Raw genomic sequence first — 16,848 nt, forward strand, 5'->3', positions numbered from 1 at the left:
AGTATAAAAAACACATTTAAAAACTTCTTCGTATTCTCTTCTATGGTCCATATTCTTCCAAATGATTGCACAGAGACATTTGCCCATTCATAAAATGGATACCATGGGGAAATATAGGCAGTTTCAAATTACTCATATTCATGTCTTCTGGAGCTTCTATTTATCTTTATCCAACACACATTTCTAGTCAAACATTGGGCTATAGCTGCTCACCATTTTTATTTTTAAAAAAATAATTTTCCGGGCTTAACAGCATTCTTAAAATAAGTTTTATTCTGGACCCTGGGGTTTTCCTTCGCAGGTTGCTTTCTTTCAATTTCTTGTGGGTGGGTGTGAATGTATGTATGTATAGAGTAAAGTATCTTTGAACCTGGTAAACATCAAGAGAGGAATCTTAAACCAATGGACACACCCGTGTATCTCTTCTGGATTTTAGTCACGCTTTGTATTTTGAGTATTGCAGTTTGGCAATGAACTCCATTCTGAAAGTTGATGTCTAGGGAAGCCTGCTGACAGATTAATCTTTTGTGTATAAGATATGTACGAGCCCTGGTGGCACAGTGGTTAGAATAAAGAGCTATTGCTATATGTGCTGAGTTCAGTAGTATATTGCCTTTATACTAACATAATCTTCTAACTCTTATCTTCAGAAAAAAGTGAAATGAACACCTTAAATGTCCCTGGGAGTAATATGCCCTGCCTCATATTTTATGAGTAAAATAATACTAACTAAGTAGTAATATATCTCGTTGTTTTTCCACTCTTTGATAAAGGGAGCATATAAATCAAACTTCCATTCTTTTGATGCAATTGTAAAAAAAATTAAAAACATTAGGCATCCTGGAAAAAACAGAATCAAGAATCTTGAAAGTTAATTGGGTTATATATACATTGGCCAAAATGAGTGTAACAGTATAATTAATGTGATTCTACAGAACAATATTCTTAATTATCATGATAAACAGAAGTGAAATTAGTAATTTCATCTGTAATTACAGTAGAGATTTTTGCCTAGAGATATTTTAATAGAAGACATTCATAATTTGATCAGTGGTTTTGACCTGTTCAGACATTTGTTAATTAAATATTTTCCTATGACATTTAGAACAAAACAAAAAAGAATGATAAGTAGATAATTATAACATGAAAGACCAGTTTTCACATAGTATTCAAGAAAATGTTTAGGTAAGAACTTGATGAGGCTGGTTTGCACTTCATGCATAGTTTAGTCTATTCTATTACAGCTATGTTTTCAAATCTCAGCAACTTTAAGACTTGCGGACAAAATCATGTGAAGTACTAGTACCGTTTTGTAAAGCCTTAGTAAGACCACACCTGCAATACTGCATCCAGTTTTGGTCAACCCATTATATATAAAAGACGTTGAGTCTTAGGAAAGGGAGCAGATAAAAGCAATAAGCACGATTAGGGGCATGGAGGCTAAAACATACAAATAAAGGTTGAACTAGGGGGTGACATGATAGCAGTGTTACAATATTTGAGGGAAGAGCTGCTCAATCTATTTTCCAAAGCATCTGAAGGCAAGGTAAGAAACAATGGATAGAAATTAGTCAAGGAGAGATCCAACGTATAACTAACGAGAACCAACCAGTGGAACACTTGACTTCAGAAGTTGTGGGTGTTCCATCACTGAAGACTTTTAAGAAGAAACTGGATAACTACTTGTCAAAAAATGGATAGAGTCTCCTACTTGAACAGGGGATTGGATTTAAAAACCTACAAGGTCCCTTCTAATTCTGTTATTCTGTTATTGACTTCAAGTCACAGTATTCCCCATTCTTAGCAGAATAATTCAGTGATTGTTAACATTTTTGGTACCGAGTGCCCAAAGCGCTCATGCAAACCCCCCAAATGCAATGCAGCGCCCCCTCTGCGCATGCACCCCGCTCCTCATGCATGCATCCTGCCCCACGTATGCACACATGTATCCCCTGCATGTGCCCCCCCCACATGCGCAGTAGAGACCTGAAGACCAGCTGGCCGGCAGGAGGCACACGCACATGTGTGATGGGACTAGGCTGGGGTGACGGCTGGCATGGCCGCAGAGAGGGCTCTGCGTGCCTCCTGTGGCACGCATGCCATAGGTTCGTCATCACGGCTCTAATCCATCATTTACTATTTGATTTTATGAATGGACTGTCCAGAGCAGCTTCCTGCAGCCAGCATGGCCATCACCAAAAATTGTGTAAGCTGAAATGTGCATATTTGATTGGTGTCCAAGTTGAAAATCTTGGAATAGAGACAGAACTTCAAAATCTCCATGTGCAAAGCACGTGGTCGGAATTGTAAAGTCTGTCCTGACTCATAGCTCCTTTATATGCAAGGAAAGGTCTGGCCATTAAGATGGGGCTTATGCTGAGAGATACAAATGTTAAACAGAAGATGGCTCTATGTCTTTACATACAGACCATCCCTGATCTGAGAAGAAGTGAAAACAAGCAGTTGTTTCTTATCATCATTAATTCAAGAATTATGTGATAATATATTCTGTATTCTTCACTTCTACTTGCTATATTACAGTAATAAAATTGGAATTCTACTGGTCCTAATCCAATACTCAACCATTATACCAGACAGTCCCTTTTTAGAATAAATAATTTTAGCAAGTTAAATTAAAAAAAAAAACACCTTAGAATAGAGGCTGGGGTGGGAGTCAACCGGTTCGCACCAGTTTGGGAGAATCTGTAGCTCCGAAAATCAGCTCCCATGAGCAAGTTGACCTGCCTGCTCGCCTTTGCGCTTCACCTACCTTTATCTTCTCAGCTGAGTCACGCATCAGAGTGGACTGCTGCACCTCAGCTGTTTTCCTTCCCAAGCAGTAATCCGGAAGGTACGTATTCGCTGAACTGTGCACGCATGCGCAGCGAACCGGTTATTAAACCGGTAGGATCCCACCCCTGATAGAGTTACTCTGGTTTGTATATACTTTGCAGCTGGGAACTGCAGGCTTTGGGACATTATTACCAAGGTGCTAATCAGGTTTTCTGTAGATGCTTCAGAAAAAAAAAAAAAACTGTTTGCAAATCTTTCTCAGTGCAGCCATTCAGAAGAGAGAAAATTGCCTTGCAGAATTTTTAGTCTATGTAGGATTTGAACTCAGGATGATTGATTGGAGGTTTCCTGCAAGATATTGATCAATTCATTCTAGGGAGCCTTGCTCTTTTCATTTTGATTGGTTCTTGTCTGTTGATGACTGGTATTTTAATTTAAGCACCTGATAGATGTTAGATAGTATCCAGTTCAATGAATCTCTTAGTAGTCCATTTGCTTGAGTAGCAGACTTCTAGGAAATCTCAGGGGGAGTGGGGTTGTTTTATGGGGTCTATTTCAGTCTCCCAGTCAAATGAATGATTAGTTTTAACACTAAGGTGGCTGTTAGATATTTACAATCCCAATTCTTTATTGCAGTTTGTGTTTCATACTTCTTTGATGTGATGTATCCTATTTGTCCAATATAATACGGTTTGCAACCTTGCATATGGTTTTGTTTCCATCTTGGTGGAGTGTGCAGACTTTAGGATTATACAATTATGCATTTTTTTTCATAATGCACCCTAGAGCCCAAGAAGAACCCAATCACAAGGCATGAATTGTGGGATTGTAACATCTCACAAAATGCAATATTGAAAACCAAGGAAGTATCACGATCAATTAATTTAACAGGATTGGGTGCTCAGTTATCTATCCATCTGTCTTACAGCAGTGTAAAATAATGATGAGAGGTAAATTCATACAGAACTTACTAAAATATTCCCCTTCAAAATTGCTTAGAACTGTCAAACCATTAACCATGAACAATATTTTCAATTAACTTGTTCAAAAACTTTGTGATATCAGCTGGAAAACAATTTCAGTGTCTTCAATCAACCTTGCCCTTCTTAATTAGTACTACAGGCCGGTACATAGGCTATGTTTTGCAGTTGTTCTTACTTCCTAGTATATAGGCTAAGATTAACCCTCTTACATGTTTAGAAAAGAACAACAGAAACAATGGAAAAGGTATTGCTGTAATTAAACATAGCGGTCATTTTCTTGCAGGGTTTCCCAATTAACATCATTATTACAACATAATTAAGAGCATAGGTCCAGAAGTGGGCTACAGTAGGGAACCTTTTCTCCTCTTGATGGAGAAAAACTGGAAGCTAATTTTTTATCTGAAAAGAATTATTGAAAACAATGTATTAAGATACACAAGTCCAAAGGAAAGCAGGCATTATGATAAATGCAAGTACTGTCTAAAGTAAATCTACAAGCCATTGTGAGATGACACTTTGTCCCTTTTTAGGTCTGCAAAAAATCTAGACAATTAAATGGCATCAAAGAGAAACAGAACACTCTTGGCTGCCATGTCACAATTCACTGAATCTTGGCCTCAGGGCTTTTTTTTTTTTCCTGAGAAAAGGTTAAGAATAATTCAGCCAAAGTGAAGGGCCTTTTAGTTCTGTTGTGTTTAGCGGAGGAGTTAAGCAAAGGCGGGTTCCTACCGGCTCTGACTGGTTCAGCCGAGTAGTTAGTAACTCGGCCTGCCACGCCCGGTCCTATCCGTAGGCGCCACCATCTTGTTTTTTGCTTCTGCACATGCGCAGAAGCAGGTTTTTTAAAGTATTGTGCATGCGCCAATTGCATCCCCCTGAGCAAACTGGCAGTAGCAGCAGCCAGAACCACCACCACCACCCCGGAGTTAAGAATATGTACAATTGATCATGATGAAAATCTGTTTAGCCAAAAAACGTACTTACCATTTCTGGAGTAAGTTCGAAACTGTACAGTTGTGTAAGATATAGACTATTGAAGCAGGTAAATAATTTATATGATATATGAAGGAAGATGGCCTTTTATTACTAGCTATAAGAGTTGATAAGTGTTCATAAAAATTAATAGTGCTTTGTTTGTCTGTACATGTGTTATACGCATACACGCATGAATAGTTTATCCCATCCCATTAACTGTTATTTACATGACATAAGATATATGTTTTCACTACAACTTGTTTCCTTCTTTTAAAATGGCAGGGGTGCTAAACATCAATTATGCCATCACCGTTTGAGAGGATCAAAGCAAATGGATTTTCTTCGGTCAGGGACTATGAATGCTTTGTTTAATTGCTCAGAGTCACATTCTTTTAAGACAATTGCCTTGGTTGCCTGCATGGTGGATTTCATTTCTGAAAATAGAATTTGGTTGCTATACTCTTGACTTTCAGATGACACTTGGTTCCTGTATTTGGATTTGCATTGTTTTAATGTATTCACATTATAGACATGCTTGTGAGTAATTGGGTCCATGGCAGTGGTGAAATTCATTTTTTTTTACTACCGGTTCCGTGGGCATAGCTTGGTGGGTGTGGCAGGGAAAGGATATTGCCAAATCTCCATTCCCACCCCACTCTGGGGCCAGCCAGAGGTGATATTTGCTGATTCTCCAAATTACTCTAAATTTCTGCTACCGGTTCTCCAGAACCTGTCAAAACCTGCTCAATTTCACCCCTGGTCCATGGTGCTCCAAAGTTACTTCACTCTGTTTGCTCCATAATTAATTCCTGAGATCTGGTCACAATATGCATTTGAAAAATACCTATAGTGATTTTCTCAATTTCTTCAAATTTCTGCAAAGTGCAACTCCACATCTAGCACATTTGATATTATTGGGATTACCACATTTAGAAGTGTTATGGATAACATTATTAACTAGGATGATATATGAAATGACAAAGCTATATAACACATATGAAAATATTAGATTCATAGAGGACATCAAACAGAAGACAATATCAGCACTTTCCCACCATGGTAAAATAATGCATTTTCAGTCCAGATTTTATTGTGCCATTCTATAAAATAAATTTATACTGTATTTTGTACAACATTTTCATTATTTGTTCTTTTGAAATTAATATGGAAATCCTGCATAAGTTCTACAACATAATTTAATTTACAATGGTATGTTCATAATTTTACTACATAAAGTTCATAATTTACAACTACACATGTTCTACAATATAATATAATATAATATAATATAATTTCTAATCTTTTTGGTTATCATGATTTTGCATTAAAAGTTTTGTTTTTATATATTGACATTATTGCTTCTACATTTTATTTAATGAGAGACTTTCACAGGTTGTTTTTAAAAGGCAATTTAAAAAAAACAAACATTGGCAAGATTTCAGGGTCTATATAGTTTGATTCAAAGTCCCAAGTCATTTTTCCATTTTATTAGAAGATATAAAGTTCAAATTAGAAGGTTCCCTAATATTTAGCCAGGAGAGGCAGTTTAGTTTTGTTGCAGCAAAGTCAGATTCTGCTGAAATATAACAGGGTTAAAAAGAAACTACCTCTTCTAGTTCATGCCACAATCATCTACAGGTTGTCCTTGTTTAGCAACCAACTCACTTAGTGACTATTTGAAATTATAATAGTGTTGAAATAGTAACTTTGTGGCCAGTCCTTGCATTTATGACCTTTGCAGGTCTATAAAGGAAGGGAAGGCTGAAGTAAGATCATAAAAACAATCATAGTTTCACTTAGCTGTCACTTTGCTATTGACCAAGATTCCAGTCCAAATTGTGGTCACTAAACAGGACCTACCTGTCCTCTTACATTCAGTTTCCAAAAATAAACCTGCAGATGCCTGCAAAAAACTTATCAGGATAGCAAAGGGGCAATGACATTTTTTTGCAGGGCTGAGGAATTCAGAGAATCTGCTTCAATAGACATAGACTCAATTTAGCAATTTTGGTCAAAGGTGGTTGATAATTTGTAGTGCTTCCCCCCCCCCCCCCCCGATTTTTGAAATCCTCAGAAATAGGTGTTTCTTTCCCACTCCCATAATTACCACTCATACATTTTTAATCCACATTTCTTAATTTCTAAGAATTAAAAAACAGCAGTTTGGGGGGATCATGAAAATTTGCACTTTTATCACAACATAAAGTTGGATTGTGGGTAGAAAAATGAGTCTAAAAACTTTCAGATGGAAAGTTTATTTATTTTTTATTTATTTAGTTTGCCGCTCATGTACAAGATAACCGGAATAAGAATAAACACGAATAAAAACAAAGGAAATGGGTACAAATAAATGGAGACAGTAGGACAGGGATGTTAGGCATGCTGGTGTGCTTATGCACGCCCCTACTGACCTCTTAGGAATGGGGTGAGGTCAACAGTAGACAGTTTAAGGTTAAAGTTACTGATAACAAAGATTTTGAATGGAATATGGTGTACTGTGAGGGGATGGATGTTTTTATCAAAAGAAGGGGAAACGACTGTGTATAAGCTTGTGCTTCTGCTCACTTTGTCCCCCCCCCCCCCCCCGGAGCATTCCAGGAAAAATCTAAGAGTAAATTGGATGCATTGAAGAAGTAAGCTTAAGAAGAGAATGGGGTAAAACAAGGAGAGGTAGGATCAAGAATGAAGAGGTGCTGAATGAGTGTGGAATAGAGTTATCAATACAAAAGAAATACGTTGAGGTGATTTGGTCATATAGACAAAAGATACGAATTCTAAAATAAATATATGAAGGGAAAATGAATGAGTCAGAAGGAAGGAGAAGAACGAGAAAGCAATGGTTGGATGGAGAAAATGTCATATTGAAGAAGAGAGAGGTGAAAAGTGTTTTTAATGAGCTTTGGAACCTTTTATTGTTTTTACTGTTAATTTTGTTCCTTTTAATAGAGAGGGCATAACAATGTTTTATTTTGGCTAAATATACAACGTAGGAGAAAGGTGTTAGAAAGCTGAGAAAGTAGAATGGGTCCTGCCATCTCATAAAAGTTCCTGTCATCTAAATGAAAGTGAGGATAAATTTGTCCATACATGACAAACATCACCATTCTCTGTTACAAAAAAACCCAATGTCAGGATTCCAAAAAACACCCCCAACGAAATAAAACTCTGAGGCTTGAGTTCCCTCAAATTTCCACTTTATTAGATGGCTTGCAGGTCTGACACCCAAGAACTTTTAGGCTGTGCATTTTCTGTGCAGTCTGAAATGGTAATTGCCATGTTTCACCATCCCACTTCGTTCTGCTTCATGTGCCCTTAAATGCTACATTAAAGATTTCCCATGAATCTTAAGCTATATTTACTCTTGGTTACCATGATGCTATTTCAATGTTTCAATGATGCTTTTTTAAATGGCAAAATTAATCACTGGGCAATCATCTGCATGTGGTGTCAATGCCTTGAAGAGAAATGATGGCAGAAACTGGACGAGCTTCCATCAATGGAATATGGATTTGAAGTTATGTCAGTTGTCAAGCTTAATTGTATCAATTGCCCGAATAACCAGTGGCTTAAAAGACAATGGGATGGTTTCTTCACTGTAACTTTCTGCTTTGTATTTTTCTAATGTAGCTTCGTTCTCATCCATTGCTGCAGCCCCAACTTCTTTAGGTTCTTCATATTTCAGCCCAGATAAGTAATTTGTTCCTGGTATTTGGTATTTGCTAGAGGAATGCTGCGTATTCTTCTGTTTGGGTGAGAGGTGTGTGTTTGATGTGCCTACTTTAGGATCTTCAGTATGCTCACAGCTTATTTTTTCCTTTGACAAAGTTTTATCATGACCCAACATTGGACGTTTACACTTGTCAAAGTTCTTCAAGGGAGTCTTTTCACCAGGAGCATTCTTCTCATGTGTTTCTGGATTGGAGGGCAGACATGATTTCTCCAATTGTTGATGTTTATATGTTTCAACTCCTATGTTAGATTTTGATTTGATGTAACCTTTTGGGGTTTGTATCTGCTTCAGTCCTTTCCTTCCTGCCACATTATCATCCTGCTGTTTATTCAGTGATGTCACATCTGATGAGAGTAACTGGTATTTCTTAGACTCTTGCTCATGCTTTTTGCCCTTTGCAATCAAGCAAGGGTTTTGAGAGTCATTTAAGGATGGCTTCTGTGGAATTGCAGCTGCTGTATTTTGGGGATCTGTTTTTAATTCTTTTGGTGACAATGACGTTTCATTTTTCTTAAGGGGATTCAGAATAGCCGCATCTGTTGCACTCTTCTTTTGGCTTTTCGGACATTTGTGTTCGAAGGGTAATTGGCTTGGGTTTGAATCACTACTATTATCTTTCATTCTTTCTGGATTACTTCCAGGCTTCATTTTGTTACCAGATGATGATATTTTCTTATTCTGAACATTGTCCTGAGCATTACTTCCCCTTCTATTATCATCTTTCATTGATTTCTTGAGTAAAGGGAACTGGGGTGTCATAGAGCTTTTATTTTGTGTTGTAACACCTTCCTCTTTTACTTTTTGCCTTGGTGGCGTTTGGCATTCTGAATGTTTGACCATAGTAGGCACAGAACTATTGTCCTGTACTGCCATGCATTCCTGATTTGCTGGTTCCCTTGGTGGTGTTTGGTATTTTGAGTGTTTGACTATCAAAGGTACAATAGTGTCATCTTGTGCTGCAACATCTTCATGGCTCAGCGGTTTCCTTTCTGGTGTTAGGTATTTTGAAGTGGGGAGTATGGGGAGCACTATTCCTATGTTACTAGGTTTAGATTTAGGTCGAGTTGACTGCTGGGTCGGAGAAACATTTGTTTCTGTTATACCGCCACCATTCTTTCTACACTCATTTTTTCTTAATTTCTGGGGAGTTTTGGAAGTATGGGCCATTTTTGGTGCAGAATTTTTATCTTCTGACTTATTCTTCTCTTCTTCCCTTTTGGTAACTGATAAAGAACTCAGATACTGTGCTGTTTCAGGTAAAACCTTGTTCTCTGCATCTTTGGTTTCTAGATACATTACTTCATTTTGGGAAGGGAAATAGCTCTTCTCAGACTTTTCTCCCGGCATCATTTTCGTCTTTTGTTGCTTTCTAATGTCATTTCCCAAGGACATTGGTTGTGTTTCTTCATTGGGCTTGAGATGTGCAGGAGTATTTTCAGGCCTCCTAAGCTTCCTTTTTGAAGAAAGTTGATGCTTCCCTGTATGATGACCAATAACTTTGTCTTCGGCAACATTTTTGTCATTGTGTATTAAATCATTGCTCAAGTTGTGCATTAATTTATCATCTGGCTTGAGTGTGTTCTGGGGCTTTAGAGAGTCCCTAGGAGAAGGGCTGGGGCATTTCTTAGGATGAGAGCAAGATGTAATATCACTTTCATTCTTCGGGAATGAGGATGAGGCTGGCATTGGAAGGTTTTCCATTTTGCATAAGGGGCTGTTGACTTCAGCAATATCGAGTGCTGCTTTTGCTGAATCTTCTAATGAAAATAAATCACATTTTTCAGAAGCAGCCCCAGGACCATGCATTACATTGTGGCTTTCATGGCTAAGCAGTTCTTTTACCAGACTTTGAGAGCTATGCCAGTCACTCAAGCTGACCCTTTCCTTGTTAGTGTTGTTTTCTGAACATGTATTTTCATTGACTGAGCAGGGTTTGGGTTTGCTATTCTCTATTGCTATGATAGAACTGGATTTATTCATAGTATTGGGCAAGGAAAAGTAATGTTTTCCAAATTCATTGCAAAGATCATTTCCTTTTACAGTATTATCTCTGTCCTTTGAAGTGATGGCTTGATTTGAGCTATTTGAAAAGTTTGGCCTACTGTTATCCTGGTAATTTTGTTGGCTTGTGGGCTGCAGGGGCAAATTCTTACTTTCTAGCTGGCAATCAGACAAGTTTTGATCTCCTTGTTGTGCTTTATGATCATTATTTGTCATACGTTTTGGAAATAGTTCTTCTTTATCAGACAGTTTTTCTCCATCCTGAATTCCATCAGAAAATCTGCTTCCAAAATCTTCTTTACTCCTCCAACTAAGAGACATTTTGTTTACAGCTGCAGGTTCAACACTTGATTGTTGGTTTTTGATTGACGGTTCGGTGTTACATGATGCCTGAGCTACAGGAGAGTGAAACGGTAGAGTATTTTCCAACACTTTCTGTTTAGAGAAACATTTTTGGCTGGCAAAGGGAGGAGGATCTTTTACAGATGCTGTTAATTCTATTTCTGTCTCTTTTGACCTACACAAGCCTTCTGGCATGGCAGAAATCTCATCTTCTTTAGTTTCCTGGTAGCCGAATGCACCGACTTCTTTAGTAGGGTAGGTGACAGAGGGGCAAAGAGTAGAAGAGTTTTCATTCTTAGCAGTTTGTGTTGCGCTGTTGTTCGTAGAGCATGAGAACATTCTATCTTTAGGTGATGAGGGTTTCTGGTTTTCATCTAAGGGTAAAGTAAGCCTATTGCCAACAAGGAATACCTCTTCCATTGAAAGTGGAATCTTGCCTGTGTTAGGAAGTGGGCTTGCAGAAGTTTCAGCCATATCGATTTTGTCTGCCACCGTCATAGGCATTTCATTAACTTTCCTTTGCAACTGTCTTTTCTGTTCCTTGTGTTCCGATATCCCATTTTCACCAGATTGAATGCTTTTTTCTGAATCTTTTATTTCCCCCCCTGGGACATTATTGTCAGAAATCTGAATGGTACATTTGGCATTTGTTGCCCAACTGCAAGGATGATTAATTTCAACAGCAACACGGAATTTAGGTATAGGGACAGTTGTACAAACCAGAAGTTGTGGTTTATTGCTGTTGATATTTGTTGCTACTCTCAAATTACCCTTTAGTATTTTAGTTTCTGCTTTGCAAATAGCTTTTTGCTGCAGAGGCTTTATGTCCTTTTTTGTCTTTTCTCTCCCCCTTGGGTGCGGGGCAGCAATTCTCACATCAATAGCGGAACAAACATTACTGGTTTGCTCAAACTTTTCTTTCATTTTGGAGAAGACTGAGTTTTTATTGATTATTTTGGGTAGGTTCTTTTTCAGATCTGGCTGCTTCTCCTTAGTTTCTTTTTCCTCAGCAGCTATAAACTTCTTCAGAACATTTTTTACAGTATTTTTCCCACATAAGCTAATCCATTTGGTTTTTTCTTGACTTATTGTCTTTGGATTTTCTTCACCAGTTAATGAATTCCTGTCAAACTTGCTTATGATGGAATTTAGCCCATTTTTAGGGGGAGAATGCTTTTCTTTAATAATCAACCTGCCCACTTCTCTTGGCTTCTTTCGGAAGGGTTCACGATGGCTGTTCATGAACCTTGACTGCAGAAGTTGAAATTTTGTAGGACGAATGCCGTTGTTCGTGCTTTGGCGTTCAGGCTTTGAGCTCATTTTTTTCCCTAAGTTTTCTAACCACTTGACTTTTTTGTTTTCAACTGGAAGACTATTAGATACAAGGTCTGTGAGGTAAATCAAAAGGCTGCTGAGAACAGCAAAAGCACCTAATTTGCTTGACATCTTACTGAGTTTCTTCTTCAGTGCCATGGGATCAATCTGCGCCTTATCGCTGCTCACCTTCGTACCTTTGCTTTCGCTGCACAGAAGAAAATGAATGCTTTGGGAAGAGGAACCATATACATGCATTGTACAATATATCGTCTACTAAAATTGCTCTTCAAACTGCAAACATTGTACATCTAATGTACACATTTATATAAAACACATCACTTTACTCAAGACTGTCATCAATCTGTGATTATGGGTACCTATCTATGGCCATTGTCAACTATTGTATTATCTGATATAAGCAGTAATATGTTTTATTAACTTTGAAAAATATTGCATACCTGTTTACTTCAGCCAACAGCTAAATAAAGGATACCACCAAAATTATTACTAAGTAGTACTGAATTTTGTACATTTTAAAGGAACTAAAAATAGAATACTGGCAAGTTTGCTCAATTTTTATAAAAAGCTATTTCTGCAGTGTTACATGTTCCATAAAGTATAAAATATAGGAGGCCACAGTTTTGATAAATTTAGGTCCAAAGCCCAGTTAGTTAAATTAAAACAAAATTTCCAATTTTGTGGAAAATGTACTCTTAAAATCTCTTGTCTGAAGGCATTACTTCCACTTGGAAACCATTTCTGGACTTTGTGCTTGAGGTGGGGGAAAAATGGAACATTGGAATTTTGCTGATTTGATAGGTTTGTTATTATAGAAATGGCTAGTATATAGTATCATGCAAAAGTAAAAAGTTGAGGCTATTACCATATTCTATTACACTAAAACAAGGTGGAAGACAAAGCTTTTTTAAATTTCCTTTTTAGCCCACACTTTTTCCTCCCCTACTTTCCCATTATTTTCATTTTTCTTGTAATTTATATTTTTATTTTATATTGTATATTTTGATAAAGTAAAAATTTAAAAGCGTTTCCCCTATAAAGTTATAACGGCAAAGATAAAAGCTTTCTGTATGCAAAGATATTTAGGATAAGATAAACTGGCCTCTGTATCATTTCAGTCATTAACACGGTTGTAAGAACACTTTTGTTTGAAGAATTAGAATACTGGCAGCTGCGGATTTAGGAAGCGCTTTAACCTGAGAGGATCTGTTACTATATAAAATAATGAACTCAGTGTGAAAGCCACAGAGTGACATCAATGGCAGTAGACTATTGCTTGGAACTGGGTGGGTGGGAAAATACAACAGTGGTATCAGATTTCTAGTACCATAAAAATCTTAGTTGGTTAATTCATCAAATAGTAAAACAGTACATGAATGAGATTCATCTAACAGAATAAAACAGGATTAAATTTTTATACCTCTTCATATATAAGCAGAAGCAGGACAACAATTGTTTTGGGATGAAATCCTGATGAGGTCAAGGACAAAGGAAATAATTGATTCCAATAACACAGGATTTCATCCTTAATACCACATAACAAGAACGTGGCCAGCCCATGGAGCACATGTCTGATTCCAGGAAGCAATATGAGCTGGTCCTCTTATTAATTCTGCCACCCAGATAATTGTACACCCAGGCAACTATTTATTATTTGCTCAGTAATAGTCACATAATGACAAAAATACTTCTAGCATTTATGTCCTGCAAACAGAAGGACCAGGGCCAGATTTGGGGGAGAAGGCACAAACTCTTTTAACAACATTTGCTGAAATCTCAGTTTCTCGTAATCTGAAATTTAGATGGCTCCTAAAAAAAAATCACAACTTTATTCTGATGGCTAAGCCTCCACCCCACCTGTCAATATTCTTCCTCTTTCTAAAAATTAAAATGGCAGAATCAAGTGCACAGTGTTTCACTTTTGGACAATGCTGAACATAGGAACATTAGACTGAAACAATATTCTCATCATCACAGACTCCTTCATCCTATTCAACAAAGACAACAGAGCATGAAAAAAAATAAGTTTGTTCACTACCATCACTGAATGAAATAAGCAATTCAAAGCCAGTATTTGGTCAAATTGTTATATCTTTCCAAAGGGCAAGTTTTCCTCCTACTTCTCCCCTCCCCTCACACACATATGCACAACATTACACCCATGACAACACTTTTATTATTTAAAGCAAGTTGTGCTGGGTCCTCTCCATGATAAATATATGACAGAGGAAAGTATTGCTTTGAGGATTGTAACTGACATTTACTGAGTCTGATCTCAGCATAAGAAGCCTATCCCTAGGTTCTCTTTCCATTATGGAAACATGAGGTCAAGAGGATTAAACATTTCAGATGCTTTTAAACTTTGCTGCTTAACAAATGGGAGTCTGCCATGACAAAAACTGCCATCATTTCAGTTGCATCTAAGACTGTGAAACATTTACATATCCCATCTTGACTATTCTGTTAGCTAACCAAAAATGTTATTGTCTGATACAGAAGGTAATTCTAAAAGCTTTGTAGTTGATGCTGGTTTCGCAATGGTACTTATTCAGACAATCTAAATCTCCAGAGCCAAATCCATACAGTACACTTCTATATTATCTCTCTAATGTGGGAAAACGTTCTGTGGTATTATGGGTAAAGTAAAAATACTGCATTCATGTTAATTGTGTTGCTAATGCTTAAGGGCATAAAAAGCAGTTTAGTTTTATGAACCTGTTATGCAAGATAATTGCATTTTTGTCATTTATTAATATTATATATTACCTTGGACAGTTGTATTTTGCCAGGTGATTTATATCAAGCAGGAAATAAATAATAATAAATATTATTTCAAATCCTAGGATAGGAATTTTTGGCAATAGGAATTATCCCACATTGGATATTTTGGCAATAGTTCTTCCTCTGCAGCAACCTCCTGAACCCATGACTAGGAAGTGGGTTAAGGAGGCAGCATGATGGCGTGTTCCTACAACATATTTATCTGCATGTTAAAGTATGGGATTCTTCCAAAACATAGGAAATATTATATTAACCAACTGTAGGAACTCTGTTTCATCAGGGTAGAAAGCTACATATGATGCAATCCATGGAACCACTATGATTTATTTTTTAATGTACAAATACAGTATTATTCTGATAGAATGACATATTCAATTATTCACTCTAACTCCTTTAATAAAGAAGCAAGATACTTCTAACAGGAACTTTAGAAGGCTGTAGGACAAGGATAGGCAATCTCCTCCTTCCCAGATATTTCAGTGTTTCTCAACCATGGCAACTTTAAGCTGTGTGGATTTCAACTCCCATAACTACCCCAGCCAGCAAGGGGGTCACGGTTGAGAAACACTAGACTTTATTTCAATACCCTTCAGTCAGCCAGCATCATCAGTAGGAAAGGGGTTGTGCAAACTAAACACTTAACACGTGTACAAAACACTTTGTAGGTACACACTTCCTCATTCAGAGATTGATTGACAAATACTTTCACCTTCTTCTTACAGTGGAGATGCCAAAGAATCATGAAATGTAGCATATCTAAGCTAAAACTCAAGTTTCTGTTACCATTAATGACATAGCAAATTAATGTAATATTTTACCTAGCCAGTGCTAAATTAGTACCTGGTCAAAACATAAGGGTATAGTTTTATTTCAATGACTATTTCCTTCATATGAGCAATTGTCAACCACTAAGAATAGCCCTGTAGGTGCTTTATGCCTGGATATGCATTCTTTGAAAAGTACATGAAACTATATTATTAGCCATTAGGAATGGCTGTTTTAGGGCAGTATTAGTTATTTTAGTTGGTCAGTAAAGAATTGTGTAAACCAGTCCTAAGTTAATTGAAAGAGCAGCAGTGTCCATGGAATGGGAGGAGTCCAAATCTGCATGATGGGAATAAGATTAAAAATCCCACCCTTTTCTACATGTGACATTGATGCATGTATCAAAGTGGTTGGGCTTCAGTCATGCAGATTTTGACATAGATGCCAAGAGAAAAACCAGGCCTCCTTGGTATCTCTACCTAACTCCTTCGCCTCCTTGACTTTTATCATCTTTCACCATAATATGAACAGGAAGGAAGATGTTTAAAGGGAAAGAGGGAAAAAGGAGTAAATAGAATTGGGAAACGATGGAAAAAAGGAATTGGTGTCTTTCTTACTAGCCTCCAGTCCATTGATTGAGAATTGTTGGAGTAGAATTGATCATTCTTCCTGTACTCACACTTAGTCGTACTTAAGTCCTATGGAAATAAGTGAAAATTAAGTAAATCTTTCATCTTAATTTTAGTGAGACCGAGGTGTTCTCCTCTCGTAATCCTGCATGTATCTACTTGGATGTAAATCATGGCAATTTCAATTTATTCCCAGGTAAATATGCAAGGACTTGAATCCTGACTAAATATATAAGTGGAAGGAATCAAAACTGAGGGAACGTCTGCCTAGAAATAAATCTCTTTAACCTTGACTTCTAGTGACAATTGCAAGCAAAAATCCCAGTGACAACATACAGGGACATGCAATAAGCACAGTGCGAAAATAAAGAGCAATACTTATGAAGAGGCATAACATTCATTTATTTACAAGAATTTTAGCCACCCAAATAATTACAAATTGTGTCTTTAGAAAAAACAGCATCGAAAAATCTGAAAGGAACCATTGTAGTTTTGTGGGGGGCTTTTTTTACAT

The 16,848-nt window shown here is 37.1% G+C and overlaps 1 protein-coding gene across 2 annotated transcripts in view; it reads right to left on the bottom strand.

Moving 5' to 3' along the window:
* Window positions 1–5,567: 5,567 nt before the first annotated feature.
* Window positions 5,568–16,848, bottom strand: part of ADPRHL1 (ADP-ribosylhydrolase like 1) — a 34,977-nt gene continuing 23,696 nt past the window's right edge. Inside the window, exon 8 of one of the 2 annotated variants that reach the window (XM_081946416.1) lies at window positions 5,568–12,346. In XM_081946416.1, coding sequence (XP_081802542.1) covers window positions 8,272–12,346 — 4,075 coding nt within the window. In that variant the 3' untranslated portion in view covers window positions 5,568–8,271. Of the gene's footprint in view, window positions 12,347–14,434; window positions 16,404–16,848 lie in introns of those variants that run through there. The other variant, XM_081946417.1, reaches the window with a different exon arrangement.

The sequence above is a fragment of the Natrix helvetica genome (genome assembly GCF_964273705.1).
Source record: "Natrix helvetica genome assembly, chromosome: 3".
NCBI lineage: Eukaryota > Metazoa > Chordata > Lepidosauria > Squamata > Natricidae > Natrix > Natrix helvetica.